The sequence below is a fragment of the Homarus americanus genome, unplaced genomic scaffold (genome assembly GCF_018991925.1).
Source record: "Homarus americanus isolate GMGI-L3 unplaced genomic scaffold, GMGI_Hamer_2.0 scaffold46197, whole genome shotgun sequence".
Lineage (NCBI taxonomy): Eukaryota > Metazoa > Arthropoda > Malacostraca > Decapoda > Nephropidae > Homarus > Homarus americanus.
In genome coordinates this window covers 3,481,159-3,497,621 of record NW_024723050.1, presented here as the reverse complement: position 1 = coordinate 3,497,621, position 16,463 = coordinate 3,481,159, and the positions used below count along the sequence as shown (strand labels likewise).

General features: G+C 35.1%; 1 protein-coding gene across 2 annotated transcripts in view; it reads right to left on the bottom strand.

Annotated features, from left to right (window-relative positions):
• The window catches only part of LOC121863278 (flotillin-2-like), a 55,698-nt gene that overhangs the window by 18,029 nt on the left and 21,206 nt on the right, over window positions 1–16,463 (bottom strand). For both annotated transcript variants that reach the window (XR_006088367.1, XM_042361858.1), the window contains exons 3-8: window positions 13,141–13,259; window positions 12,515–12,628; window positions 11,879–11,998; window positions 10,999–11,106; window positions 9,261–9,374; window positions 2,266–2,442 (exon numbers count right to left, since the gene is read on the bottom strand). Coding sequence is in view for 1 of the 2 variants with exons in the window: in XM_042361858.1 (XP_042217792.1) it covers window positions 2,266–2,442; window positions 9,261–9,374; window positions 10,999–11,106; window positions 11,879–11,998; window positions 12,515–12,628; window positions 13,141–13,259 (752 nt within the window). In the remaining variant the exon portion in view is untranslated. The remainder of the gene's footprint in view (window positions 1–2,265; window positions 2,443–9,260; window positions 9,375–10,998; window positions 11,107–11,878; window positions 11,999–12,514; window positions 12,629–13,140; window positions 13,260–16,463) is intronic.

The following is a 16,463-nucleotide window of genomic DNA, read 5'->3' as shown; positions in this document are numbered from 1 at the left end:
GTTTACACTACACCAGCCGGTAACAAAAACCAGCATGGCGAGGAACAACAGTGACATTGCAGTTATTCCTGGTGGATTAACTTCAGTTGTACAACCACTTGATGTTTGTCTAAACAAACCATTCAAGGACCGCGTTCGTGAACAATGGAACAAGTGGATGATCAGCGGCAAAAAGTCTTACACGAAAAGTGGGAATATGCGTGCTCCCGAACTGGATGTACTGTGTGATTTTGTTATCAAGGCATGGAATGATATTAATGTGGAAACAGTTATCAAGTCTTTTAAAAAGTGCGGAATATCTAATTCAATGGATGGTATGGAGGATGATATGTTGTGGGAGGACGAGGATGAAACAGAAGCCGAAGCCACGTCATCTGATTTGGAGTTTGATCCTTATGATGAAGCAGCCATAAATGTATCTCAGGATGTACTTGAAGAACTTATGATATCAGATGTTGATGATGTGGATTTTGAAGGTTTTTAATACATGATGACGTCAGTAATAATCATGTGCTAATAAAATTTTTAACTTGTCGGGTAATTTGCTTTTAAAATATTGTGACTTAGTAAATTAAATGTGTGCATGTGTATATATGTATACATACAGTATATATAAATATGTTTGTGTAATAAATGTATGTAGTAAGTACGTAATATTTTTTCACTCAAATCCTAATGAAACACTACTGGAGAACATTCCTTTGTCGCAAAACAAGTTTATAAATTAAAGAAAATAATTACAGTGTGTTTAATATATTACAGTATATTATAAATAAATAAATAAACAAATAATTCGGTAAATCTATTTCAAGTAAATGGAAAATAAGCAAACAAATGTTATTTACCAAGACGCTTCCCTCTGGCTCAGGGTGAGATGTAGGGGTAGATAACAAGGCTATTTATAGCCCGTCTTTGTGTCTGAAGTGGCCAGTACCCTAATGCACCATAAATAATTCATTGAACATTCATTTTTTGTACATAGTATATTCAGTACATATATATAATAAATATATATATATATATATATATATATATATATATATATATATATATATATATATATATATATATATATATATATATATATATATATATATATATATATATATATATATATATATATATATATATATATTATATATATATATATATATGTTTGTGTAATAAATGTATGTAGTAAGTACATACCGGTAACCTTTTTCACTCAAATCCTAATGAAACACCACAATTAGAATACGGTGGTTGCTGTTGAACCACCTGTTGTATAAATAGTAGGAACACAGTCACACCACCGAGACGAGGGAACACTCCCACCACCGATCGTCTCGTGCGAAGCAAGCGTATAAATGAAAGAAAATACTTGCAGTGTGTTTAATATGTTACAGTATATTATAAATAAATAAATAAACAAATAAATCGGTTAATCCATTTCAAGTAAATGGAAAAATTTTACTCGACACCAACATTAGTTCCAGTTACCGGTAAATAGCAGACGCTTCAGTGACGTCACTAGTGTTTACACTACACCAGCGGGTAATATTTGATGACATTAATTGAAGTGAATTGGCCTTATTTTAAAAAACCAAGGATGGTTGGTAAAGGACTACTGAGTCAGTGGGTAAGTGTCACATTTGGGGTACTGGTCTTATACAGCAAATAGAGCTCAAAAGCTACTTTTTAAATGGAAATTTGGGGGGGCCGTCTTATGCACCCCGACGCCTTATAGGCCGCGATATACGGTATGAACGTTTTGATTGATAGTTCAATTTTACTCGCAATCTAGAACCTCACTTGTCCCTAAGACAACATCTATATCACTGAACTGAATCTGTATTTGACTGAGTGAGAAGGCAGTATAGATACTTTGTCCTGCTGCTAAGCAATAAAAGCTCCCTAAATACTAGCAGGCTTTGCCAGGAGGTATGTGGTGGAAGGATGTCTCACAACTTAACAAAGCACAGGAAAACATAAAATTTACTTTGACGATTGAAAGGCAATTTTTTTTTTTTTACATGAATAACAATTACATAACCATAATACCAGGAACATGCTGTAAGTAATGGTAAGACAAGATCATAAATACTTAAAATTAGCAAAATAGAGAATTAAACTGACAATTCTTTTGAAAGATTTTAGAGTAAACAGTAGGAGACCGACCCCACAATAAAATAATTCTGGTTAGGGTTAACTTTCCACAAAGAAAGGAACCATTTATAGTTTGAGTCAAACTGAATACTGTACTGTACATTTTATTTTGGACCATACCTGGGGCAAACTCTCCAGCACCATGGACATAATTGCAGCCTCTCCATACTGTTTATAAGCCAGAGCCTTCATCTTCATGCCCTCTGCCTCAGCCTTACCAACAGCCTCAACATTATAAGCTTCTGCCTCACCAATGCGCTTTATCCTCTCGGCCTCAGCCCTGGCTGCCTCCACAGTCTGAAAGATAACAGTGTAAAACACACTACATATTCCATAACAACAGGAATACATGAAGGCCAGAAAAAACTATGCTTAATAAAGAGCTGCACTACAAAATTTACTTTACAAAATAACTTATTTTATAAAAGATTCGAACATTCTAAAACATGAAATTTAATAATAATTCTCTTTTAATGAATTTTCTACATATATCAGAGTAAATGTGGAGAAATTGGACACTGAGGCAACTGGCTCAGTAACAGTGTGTGTGTGTGTGGTGGTGCAATTGACGAGTCTACTTGTCTTCATGGGAGTTTGAGAAGTTATATGGTGATTGTAGGAGAATGGCAACACACTGAAAGCTTATTTGTAGACTTAATAACAATAAGAGTATTAGAGAATAATGAAGTAAGTTAGTGTACAAGTATTTGAAGAAACTAATAATATAACCAAACTGACACAAGAACTGTACAGTACTATGGTTTATTACCAGTACAGTCAGTACAGCATACAAGCTTTCCTTGGACTATAATTATCAATTTTTATAGAAACCTCTTGGTCCCAAACTTTTGCAGTTGAGATAACTATTTTACTACATCAGCATGGAAAATACATTTTGTCCACTACAAATACAGATTAGTTTTATCTTGAATGAAAAAACTACAAAAACATTTTGAATACTGTACCTGAAACAATAATTAATTATGCTCTACGGTGCATTTACGAACACAGTCAGTCCTCGATTTATGACGGGGTTTGGGACCCAACGACCAGGATGTTAGTCAAATCGGTCGTAAGTCGAAAATGCGAAAATAATAAATAGAAAATCTAAAATGGGTGTCTCTTTTTATTCTCAGCACCACAAGAACTCTCACTTTTACGCTTGCCAGCCATTTTAAAGGGAATTTCAAACAAAAATTTTGTCAGTACACAGCGCGATCACGCGATCACTAACGTCGGGACTTGAAAATACGTAATTTGAAAAATATTTTATACAACTACGATGGCCGTATGTCCGGGTGGTCGCAAGTCGAGGAGTACCTGTAAAATACCAGTAACAAACTTTGAATGTTTTGTGCACTGAAACAAATTGAGAAGTGTTTCACCTTCATAAAGATTATGGTAATATGATCAAAAGATGACTTATCTGAGTACAGCTGAGTCTGGATTTACACGGTTTTTGTTTATGCGTTTGATCATTTACGCGGTGCCTTGCCAGAATGAAAAACTTTAATTACGCGGTAAATTTGGTCATTTCCTCGGGTGAAGTATAATTTGTTTATTTACTGAAGATATTTGTTTTAGCTCATAAAATTCATACAAATTACCCGGCCAGAATATAATTTACATTGCTGGAATTCTTATAAGATTGTGATTATTTTAAATATAAATATCATGGAATTTACATTAGACATACAAATTTTAGATCTAATGTAAGAATTTTGATTAGAAAGAGCCAAAATTTTATCTTTTGTGCAAAATATGTGATGTTTATATTCAAAATATTCCTGGTCTTGCAAGGAATCCAGCAATGTCAATTGTATTATCCTAACTTTAGTCTGAGGTATTATCTATTACAAAAAATGTAAGCCTTCTGTTTTCACCCAAACATTTCTCAGAGAGGGAGGAGCCAGCAAGCGTGGGAAGAAGGGGGGAGTTGAGTCCATTATTTGAATGGACATTAACCAGTGACTATTTCTCTTAAATATTAATTGTGTGCACATACCATCATAAAATTAAGATGTTATTTTTACCACAACGTAGGTATTGTGTCAGAAAAAGTGGAGTTTGGGGGTCGGCCCAGTCTCTATTTCAATTACAGTAATCCCATATGTTCTGTCATTTCATTTACGCGTTTCTCGTTTTACACGGTACTCCGCAGGTTCAATTGACCGCGTAAATGAAGACTCAACTGTACTGTACAGTATTTTCTCATTTTAACAAACTAATTCGAGCCACCCCTTTCCGTTAAATTGAAATTTCCCCTAAATAAAATTTTCGTTATTTTCGCTCAATTTAGCAAACTAGTTCGCTAAATCGAGTGTGATTCTGTTATTTTCCACTCCAAATGCGTGAGGGACTTGTTTACATCCGCTCTGGTCTGTGTCTTGCCGCCACTGAGTGTGTTGTTCACTGCTACCTCTCTGTCTACATCTTGGTAACTACTGTGCTTAGTCATCATGTCGAAAGTCTCTCATTAATCTCAGAGAGGAAGTGGTGTGGGGGAGAAAAGTCAAATGAGGGCACCCAGCAATTGGAAAAAGTTTGGAAATTATAGAAAAAAATTGAAAACTAACACTGAACCCCCTAGTTTAAGATAAGCCACGAACAAAGTTTCTATGTGCATATCATGTGTCTGAGGTGTCTCCGTAGGTGTGAGCGTATTAACGGAATTAATCTCGATTTAGCAAACTAATTCACTAAATGGAGTGAAAAATAACGGAAAAAATTTCTTCTGCTAAATCGTGAGTTCATTATATTGGATTCCGTTAAATCGAGAGTATACAGTGAAGCCTCTGATAACGACGGTTCAACTAACGAAGATTCACATTTAAGACCCTGGTTAATTTAGGACCCAATTCAATTTACGCCATTATTTTCTTCGTATTTACAATGAAATAAAAAAATATACATTACATTTTCGTATAAAAAATAACTAAATCCTGATATTAAAAAAAACAAAACACGCCTTGAGCACGGAGGCTGCCGGGAATTGTTAGTGGTGACGCCAGCATCACTAGTATAAACAATCGCAGCTGGCAGACCCTTTGTTTTCACGCATCTGAACAGGAAAAGGTGAAAAACTCTCAAGTTTTGCACAGTATTTTTCCATCCCTATTCAACATAAGCAAGAGAGCAAATGATGGTAGTGTTGTTTCAAAAGCTAATAGAAAGTGTAGAAGCTTAGCCGAGAAACTAGATGTGTAAAATGATATGAAAAAAGTGAGAGGTCTGTCGATATTATATAGAGCAAGCAATGAACATTTTCTGAAGTGGATGCATTAACAGAACAAAGCATTAAAATTTAAATAAACACAAATGACCTCTTCATAAATATGTATAATGAGAAAAGAAAGCAGCTGTGCAAGGTTCTTTAGACTGCTTTATTATTCGAAGGCCTAAACCATCAACTTCAGCTACACCATCAAATTCAGCATCACAAGCAGCTTCAACAACATCTTCAGGTTCAGTAACAGTTTCAGCAACAGCTTTATAGAAAGCTACAGCTTCAGCCAGAGTTGAACCTGATGACTGCATCATCTGAGTAAAAACTCGGACAATATTCATTGGCTGTCCTTATGTTTCAGACGTTACCACCATTGGTAAGTATAATTTTTGTTTTACATTCATAAATATTATTTAAAACATATATGAACGGTAAATAAGTGTTGCTGTCATATTCATATATAGAGAAATGACGATATGTTTTCATTTACACACTTACTGTTCATACGTTGGCGTTCCCAATCGTCTCGCTTTATTTCTTTACCATTAGTGGTTAGCTACTTCTAGTGTTCCATTTATTAACATTAAATAACATTACTTTAAACATACATACAGGAATTAAATTTTTTACATTAAGTTCACCTCGGCTACAACCAGGGTCTTATTTTCTTCAGTTTCTTATGTAGAACCATTGTCACTCACGAAAACAATGCCGTCTTGTCTCCTTGCGTGTTTTAATATTCTACATACAGTGATCCTTCGGTTAACGAAATTTCGGTTAACGAATTACCTTCCATAAGATTCTTAACTTCGGTTAACTAGCATTCCCTCGATTAACGAATTCCTTACGAGCGCCCCTCAACATGTTTTCGCTTGCACACGAGCTGTAGTATTAGTCCGCCAATACAGTAATCGGTTCTAGGGCTTAAATTCCTTACTATTATAGTAAATATCAAGAAGTTTGTACTATTCAATAATTTTAAGTCTTATATTAAAATTTTTAGTCATTTTAACAATTATTTAACATACTTTAAGTACAGGGAAACTAGTTTTTAGCACGCCAAACAGCCTGTCAACACACCATACAGGCGTCAGTCTCTGTGTCTTTTCAGTGGAGGTAACATCTTGCTTCAGACTCTCTTCAACATAAACGCTTTTTTCTGTGTTTCCAGTCAAATTATTGGTAATTTTGAAATATATTTTACATATTGATGATATATAGCGCAGTGCAGTGTTAATTTAAAGAAAATATTCTTGAATTACACCAAGTGAACTTAAATTTTATGGGTGAAATGGCAGCATGGGGTGACTTCTCTTCCACCCCAATGCCTTCTCTTCTCCCTTTTCCTCCACACCCATTTTAATTCCCATCATCATCATCATCATCAACCAGGAGCCTTCTACATGCACACCTCAAAGTAAGTGTACTTTATTGCATTTATTTTTAGTTTGTATGTACAGTGATCCCTCGGTTAACGAGCGCCTCGGTTAATGAGATTTCGGTAAACGATTTACCTTCCATAAGATTCTTAACTTCGGTTAACGAGCAATCCCTCGATTAACGAGTTTTTTACGAGCCGACTTCAACATGTTTTCGCTTGCATTTGGCGGTCCACCAGCTGTAGTATTAGTCCGCCAATACAGTTATTGGTTTTAGAGCTTAAATTCCTTACTATTTTAGTAAATACTGGTTGACAATCCCTTATCCGAAATCCTTGGGGCCAGAGGTATTTCGGAATTTTTCGGTTTTCAGAATGGTTAGTTTTTTTCTTTTTTTTTATGTGTATTAGCCCACCCGGGCACAAGTCACTGACCCACATTGGGGCTTGGGGGTCGAAAATATAATAACAATTATAATAATAATAATAATAATAATAATAATAATAATAATAATAATAATAATAATAATAATAATAATAATAATAATTCATAGGTTTAGGTCATGTTTTTCACCTTTTATCTTTTTTCATTCTTGTATTTTATTATTATTATTATTATTGTTATTATTATTTTATTTTGGTGTATTTTTAATTTAAAATTTTATTTACTATGAATAATTATTATTATAATTAGTATTACCATTACATTTTTGCCCCCCAGGCTCCGATGTGGGTCAGTGGTCTATGCCTGGGTGGGCTAATCCCTGTTTAAAAAAAAAAAAAAAATTGCTTCACAAAAAACTTTCAATTTTCAGAGCTTTTCAGTTTTCGGAATTTCGGATAAAGGGTTGTCAACCTGTATCAAGAAGTTTATACTATTCAATAATTTTAAAAGTTTAATATTAACTTTTTTAGTCATTTTAACAATTATTGAACATAATTGAAGGTAAAGAAACTAGTTTCTGGCGTGCCATCCAGCCTGTTAACACACCAGACAGGCGTTAGTCTCTCTCTGTTTTCAGTGGAGGTAACATTTTGCTTGAGACTCTCTTCAACTAAATGCTTTTTTCTGTGTTTCCAAGCAAATTATTGGTCATTTTGAAATTTATTTTACATATTGACAATATATAATGCAGTGCAGTGTTGATTTAAAGAAAATAATCTTGAATTACACCAAGAGAACTAAAATTTTATGGGTGAAATGGTGCCATGGGGTGACTTCTCTTCCACCCCAAAGCCTTCTCTTCTCCCTTCTCCTCCACCCCCATTCTAATTCCCATCATCATCATCATCATCATCCAGGAGCCTTCTACATACACACCTCAAAGTAAGTGTACTTTTCTACCTTTTTTGTTGAATTTAGGCAATTTTCGGTGGGCTGGAACCAATTACCCAAAAACCCATTGAAACAATGGTTTCGGTTAACGAGTTTTTCGGTTAACGAGCAACCTGCTGGAACGGATTGTGCTCGTTAACCGAGGGACCACTGTAATTTTCGGTGAGCTGGAACCAATTACCCAAAAACCCATTGAAACAATGGTTTCGGTTAACGAATGTTTTGGTTAACGAGCAACCTTCTGGAACGAATTGTACTCTTTAACCAAGGGACCACTGTATTATTAATGAATTGTATTGTTCATTTCGCACATATAAAGATTAATCCAATCAAATAATAAACAATAACGAATCTTTTGAACATATTCTTAAAAAGATAAATGACGCGGTATCCTTAAATGAGCACGTATATGTTGGCGTTCCCAATCCATCTCACTTTTTTTTCTTTACCATAAGTGGTTAGCTACCTCTATTGTTCCATTTATTAACATTACTTAAAACAAATTTATTTTCATTTTTTTTTACATTAATTTCACTACAGCTACAACCAGGGTCTTTATTTTCTTAATTTTCTCGTGTAGAACTATCGTCCCGGACTTCCGGCTATAAACACAAACGAAAATAATGGCATCCCATCTCCTCTTGTGTGACCATACTTTTATTAATTTATATTGTATAAGGTGCATTCAGAAACATTATTTAAAGGATATAGTTTTCAATGTTCACTCATTGTATTGTTTAGTGGGGAAAAGAAGGTAAAAAGTTCCACAAAAGATATGAAAAGGTCACACTTGGGAACGCATCTCATTATTATTGCTTTATTTTAATGATAATTAACGATTCACGATACGATGACTCACCTTACACTGCATATTGGAGGGCACATTACCGTCGTTATTCGAGGCTTTACTGTACTGTACTGCACTGCACTGTACTGTACTGTACTGTACTGTACTATATATCAGCCTTGTGCCTGCAGCTATCAAACAGGGAGGTACTACAGCCTGGAAAAATATTGGTAGACCCTGCTGCCAAATGGCATCACAAAAATTTTGACCAAGTCCCAGGTTGCTGATCTGACTTTCTGCCCCCCTGGCCCTGATGTGGGTCACTGACCTGTGCCAGGGTGACCTAATCCCTGTTAAAAAAATATATATATAATAACTCTCAACTTACCTGAGTACGTCTACCTTGAGCAATAGTTTCCACACGGTAACTCTCAGCCTCAGCAGGGAGACGCACAGTGGCCATCAACTCCTTTTCCTTGCGTTTGATTTCCTGCTCTTCAATCTATATATGGGGATAGATAGAATACAGAATGATTAAATACCTGTACTACCAATCCACTAAGATAATAATAAGAACACTGATGCCTACAAATATCAGTCATCTTTATATAACTTCTTTTAGCTAACTCTATTATCAAACACACAACAAATTGTCAGTAAGAGTTTTTGTCCTAATGGCCATTATACAGTACACTGATCATTTACCCACAACCTCAAATGGTGTATGAGATTTAGAAAATTTTATGCAAAGTTGTACCAGTTGTGTAAGTCTGGTCAACATACAAGTATACAGTATTCCATCTTAAGATATGGCACCTGCAGACTGCAGACATTTTAAACATCAATGACCTTTCAATACAGCCATTTGTTCCAAGACCTTTATAAGTTAATAAGGAGTAAACCACTTTATGCAGAACCTATTGTTGAAGTGTGGTTAATATCCACTCATCCCATCTTGAGAAATCTTGAACACATCATTTTAAGTGTCACTGACATTTTAATATGGTTAATCAGGTGCAAAATTTTCTATGGAATAACTGTTGTGCAAGTTTGGTCACGATACATTTGTTAAGTCTCAAGATATGTTTAAACAAGGAAGACATCAAGATTTTTGGTATAATTTATTTTTTACCTTGACCTTCAGAAGTTAATCAGATTTACACCTTTGTACAGGGGGTCCGCATTATAAATGGTTTCACACTTAAGTGATCACATAATTGTGAACTACACGTAAAAAGACCCCAGAATTAAGAGGATTCTAAGGCCGAAATCTGTTGACCATCGGCAGCACAAGCGTTTTAGCGATTGAAATTCCCGCCCACCCTCATTCTATTCAAGTTCACCCTTCTCATCCATGTTATGCATGCTCAGTACTAGTCACCTGTGTCCACAGGCATTATTTTGAAGTGCTCCAAGAACTGTAATTATCAACTCAGTTGTGATTTTGGTGACATTGGTGGACAATTTTTGTAGCCATGAGTTACAAGCCGAAGTAAAGTCGTGTAGTGGCTAAAAGGTAGAGTAGCAGCTATAGGATGGACATGAAATTAGAAGTTACATGTCGTAAGAAAAGTGATGAGCGTATCTCAATGAATCACTTTCACTGAAATGAGCGTGCGAGTGCATGGTCAGGTAGCGCGGCCATATGGTTTGGTAGCTTACACCCCATCAATATATCAACCCTAAACAACTTTAAGTACCATAAATAAGCTAGAAAGTTAAATAATTTCATAAAATAATGTGCAATTAAATGCTTAACCAATGTTTCTTAGATATATATAAATAATAAAAGATATCATATTAAACTTTATCAGTGTCACTTACAATGTGATGGTCCTGATTAGACCCTATTTCTATTAATTCTTATGGGAATTAATTCACCTTTATAAGTGGTTTCATTATACCCTGTAAGTGGCTTTTTTCTGGTCCCTATTAACCACCTATAACGAGAACCCCCTGCATATACAGTACTGTATCTGTTGTGTTGTGAAGGTGTGGATGGGCAGGATGTTCAATTCATCCACTATACCTCCTTTTTACAGTGGGACATGAGAGTATCTTGAACAGTTATAAGGCAGACAGGTACAGCACAGTATAAATCTATATTTCTAACACAATAAAATTACCTCAATTTGCTTTCTCCTTTCCACAATTTCAATTGCAATTTCCTCGTTTCGGATTTTCTGTCGTGTTTTCGCTGCTTGAAGTTCGTAAGCCAGTTGGGCTTCTGCTTTCTGAAAGATTTGGCATTAAATATATCTCATTCCACAGTAAGTTATAATATCAGATTAATTACAAGAATTATATAAAAAATAAATAAAAATTATTTGTAATCTACATCATATGAGTGAATATACGTACAGGAGGACTTTGATATGATTATACAATGACTATTGAATATACACTGGAAAATTTATATAAACAATAAAACCATGAACTGTCTGGTAAATAAAAATAAGTTGTCATTGATGTTATGATATACTACACTACAGTAATTATACAAATCCAAGTACAATGTAATACCCACAGCTTTGACAGCTCTTGTGGACAGTACAGACGCAGTGTTTTGATCTTTTCTGTAACACACAACTGAAGGGTAAAGACCTCCTCTGTGCCTGCAAGGTTTTCATGCACCAAAACCTCGATAAAGGCATCATAAAGTGTGTGCAGAATCCCCCTGAGTATACTGTAGTTAGAAACTTCGTGAACAACTATGAAGTAAACTAGCAAGATACTGTAAATGTTAACAGTCAATATTATTCTTATTCATGCCACAAGAAGTTGACACTTTCCTCACAGTGTCTCTTAAATGTTGATTTCCAGCCCAACTGTTAATTACTTTGGTGTGCTATGGATTTTCCCCCACATCAAGTTAATACATTAACACATCCTACCAACATGTTTAAGATGGAAATAACAAGACCAATATTTTTTTTTTACCCATCCATTGGCAAAGTGACCTTCATACACTCATTTGCCATACATGGATCATGTTACAATACTTACTGCAGTGTTAATCTCTCGGTCAAACTGGGCCTTCTGCAGTTTGTACATTCTGGCGTTGTCTTCAATTTTTGTGTCTGTGTTGTACTTCACATCCATTGCTGTTTTTTCTGACTCAGCTTCCTGAGAGCATAATAAACATTCAAGGGTAAGTACAGTATGTTTATAATTATTATAAAGGTAGAGTATTGAATATGTAGAGTGAACAGTTGAAAGAAACTCCCCACCAGACAGACACAGATAAATGTTGTATCATGAGGTAAATTGTCAATAATCCAAGACTTATTCTGTATGTAACACATTAATACAAATGAAGCACAATTTTAATTTTAAATTTATCCAAAATCAATAATTTCTTGTTATAACTAAATGTTGGGGTCACTGAATTAACCAAGTGCACATTAAAAAATGTTTTCTACACATTTCAACTGTTAATTAAGAATTCTTTTAAAGCAATGAAAGAATACATCCCTTGAAAAAAGGATAAACTTATTTATATTACCTTATGTTTTTTTTTTCAAATTTTTCTTACAAGGTTCAATGCATCTGCACTGGTTCTGTTGTTTGGAATGGAGTGAGAATATCATTATGAAATAGAGTAAAACTTCCACCTACAATTCAGAGATCAGGGAAGCATACCTTAATACCAGCATCCCTGTTGGCCTGAGCCACACCAATGTCTGCATCTCTCTTCACTGCTGCCGTCTGAGACTTGCCCAGGGACGAGAGGTACTCCACACGGTCATACACATCCTGGATAACACAAAATTGTACAGTATAATGCAACTATGTACGGTACGCAACCACATCACTTTAGTCTTCTACATGTCTGATTGGCTAATTCTAGTTCCTTACATTTATTTCAGTACAGTACAGTAAACTTGTATTTATTTTTACCTATCAAAAGTTCAAAGTTTATTATGAATTGGAATAAAGTTGCCCGTTAGAATCATTAATTATACCAATATCAATAATCCACACTTATATAACAGAATATGTCTCTGAACAAGAACAGTAATCATTCATTTTAATTGAATTAGAACAATGAGAGCACCATTAAAATTCTTTAATGGGTCACAAGTATAAAAGATGAGCAATGTATTCAAAATAATGCTTATAATTATTAATCAGTACAGTGGTTTTATCTCTAGCTCTTACTTGTCTTTTCATGGAACTAAATCTCAAGATGATATGTCATAACAACAATTACAGTATGACCACACTAGGTCACAGAAAGTTCTAGATAAAAAAAAATAAATAAATACCTTAATGGTGAAGGATAAGATCTCAATGCCCATTCTGCCAACGTCCATGCCAGCAACTTCTCGTACAAGCTGAGCAAACTGGTCACGATCCTGATACACTTCCTCAACGGTCAGTGTGGCTGTGGAAAGGCAGAAAAAAAATATTGTTTAGCTACACATATCATCATTTAACACAACTCTCCTAAGTAACATACATCATGACTGGGCACATTCCCACAGATTTGTTACACAATACTGTTCACCAAACCATCCCTGCCTTGGTAAGTCTTATCATTACACAGCCATATACCCATGTTTAGGTGCTGTCATTTAACATATTTTCTTAGCAATGATAAGGCTATCCAGTTTCTCATGCTACATCTTTGATATAAAATTCTGTTTTACACAATCATCCTATTGTACAGCCTCACCTTACATCCATAACCCCACTAACAACATTATAAGCAAATATTACCAACCAATAATCACACAGTCAACAATCATATTCTTAATTCAGCTTCTCTGTACTAGTTTTTTTACCATGCATATTTATGGGTATCTTCATGTTCAATGCTGTAACCTCATGCTACTGTACAGTAATTGTGGTTTATGTATTCTCCTGTAACTAAATGTCTAGTTCATGCTGTCTACCCTCCCTTCACTTACACATACATGCTGGTTCTCTTCTGCAAGTGAGCGTCTTTATCACTACTGCACAGTATTTACACAATTATTACACCACCATTATCATAATCGTTATCTCTTTAATAATAATTATAATAATCATAATATTAATAATGATAATGATAATAATAATAATAATAATAATAATAATAATACAGGTAATAATAATACAGGTAATAATAATAATGGCTGATTTTTTGTTTCTCAAAAGCACCTTAAGTTGTAACACTTCCTAAACCCTGTAATTCTCCATCACTGTACAGTACTCTCTTCAGGATCATAAGCTTAAAAAAAAGTCTAAAGTTGTTCCTTAAAGGCCTTCACAAGAGTCAGCTACTTCATGGATGCAGGCAACTGACTGAACAATCTGGGTGTTGTAAGGAAAATGGATCAGGCAGCAAAAGAATATTCCAGTACAGTACTGCTCTAGGTTCATCACTACTGTACTATGCAATATCATTTTGAAATATATAGTCAGAGGATTTAGTAGTGGGAGAGCAAAAATGAGTCTGGCAACCCTGTTCAACACTGTCTGAACCTTCCTCAGTAGATAATTAGGTAAGCAGATGCATTAAGACAGTGGTCCTCAACCTTTTTCACTCCATTCCCCATTTGAGGAATTTTCAACATCCTCGTGGCCTCCTTCATTTTTCTCCCAGAACAGACAAACAGACAAGTGATAAAGACTAAAGAATGATAAAGAAGGACAGATAAATAGGACAAAAGTTAGAATGGCAAACACACACAAACATTCACATACATAACACGCCCATGCACTCACACATAAAGCACACAAACAGTCATACACAAACATGCACACAGGTAAACATTCACACTCAAGCTAGCAAACTGAAGTGTACTTCCTGTAAGCAAGAACACGCCTCCTTTGACAAGCACTGCCCAACTTGAAAGAATGAGAAGAATAGCGAGTCATACCAATTTAGCACTAAAAATGGTAGGATTATATAAGTAAAGAATGAGTATGAACAACAATGGCACCAATAAATAAGGAAATAATTAATAAAGGAAGTGTACAAATACTTCACCCAAGTAAAGCAGCGACCACATGAATTATGAAACAAAATAAGTAACACCAATTACGGAGTATATTATGCTTGAGACAATAACACTCCACTGTTTTCGTGATGGTATCCCAGGCCAGACTGAGATCATTCGGTCCTATCATCACTTGCAAAGGGATGACACAAGGACACGTACTGAACAAGTTAGTTCAGCAGCTCGGTCCAGCGCCTGTCACACAGACAGGGACTGGACCTGTGAAATCTTAAACAATCCGTAAAAAATAAAAAAAATTAGCACCAGAGTATGTAAATATTAAAATTGTATTGTCGTTATGATTAAACAAAATGACAATAAAAGAATGAAAATTCTCTTCTGCCAAGTCAAAATAAGTAATACAAGTTTTGTTTAATTCAGATTCCCAACAATATTTGGAAACGTATAATTTATAACGGCTCGCCGTGGCTCCCTTGGGGGCCATGGCCCCCAGGTTGAGAACCACTGCATTAAGAATTACAATACTGTCGTCAACCTGAGACAAATTAAGTGAATGTAATAGTGTCACAAGACACTGTCTTTCCAAAAACTTTTCACAGGATAGAGATTTCGATTATGAGAGTTGCAACTCTTAATCATTGAATCTATCAGCCGATTTCTTAGTCGTTCAGGAGCTAGCTCCCCGCCCATGAATGGTTTTCTTGAACACATTTCTGAGGCCTCACACCAGTCATATACATCAATGAAATAAACTGAAACAGAATACAAGAAAATGCCCTTTTATGGATCAGTGACTTTCTTTATGATTGTAAACAATGTGAGGTGATTAATAGCACAAAATTTCATGTATAACTGCTCTGACTGATGTACCCTAAGGCAGTGTGCTATGATCAATGATGCTTGTCTCTTTTACAGTACAGTATAAAGTATAGTATACAATTTGCCAGAAGCTATTCACTCATCCATAAAAACATTCAAAGAAATTCTTCCAAGGTGCAATGTTTCTCAACTTAAAGTACTGATATTCCTCTTGGTCTCCAAGATATGCCAATGACTACCAAATGACAAAGAATCTCCAAAGATGGCTACTAAACTAATGATGACATTCAAACATTAATTACAAAGAAAAATTATAACATCTATAGTTGATCAGTTTATACAGCACTGTTCAGTACTGTAGAGGAGCTAACTAGAGGTAATTTAATACAAGTGTGCAGAATATGTACCTAAGTGGACACTACTGTACTCTGTATGATGTGCATACAGTACTGTATGAATGGCTGCTCCATTAGACGTTCCAACCTTAAGTTAAGGAAACTATCAGCAGATAAAAATGTCAAGAGCTGATAGAATATTGAGCTGTGTGTCTTTAGAGTGAGAGTTGTGAAACTTGTGGAGTAAACTCCCTGAAAATGTTTTGAAAGAGCTATGTGTGAGTTCATTTAACTCCAGCTTAAACAATACAATCAAGTGTTATGGTACAGTCAAGGGCCTGTGTATACCAGTACAGTACTGTACATGACAACAGTGATCATCAGAGAAAATCAGGGGTGAAATAACTGGCAATACTAAAATGCAATTTGTGTCAGGAGTAAAGAGATTATGTAGCAGTGTTAAAAAAATTCTCATCATTGTATACTACT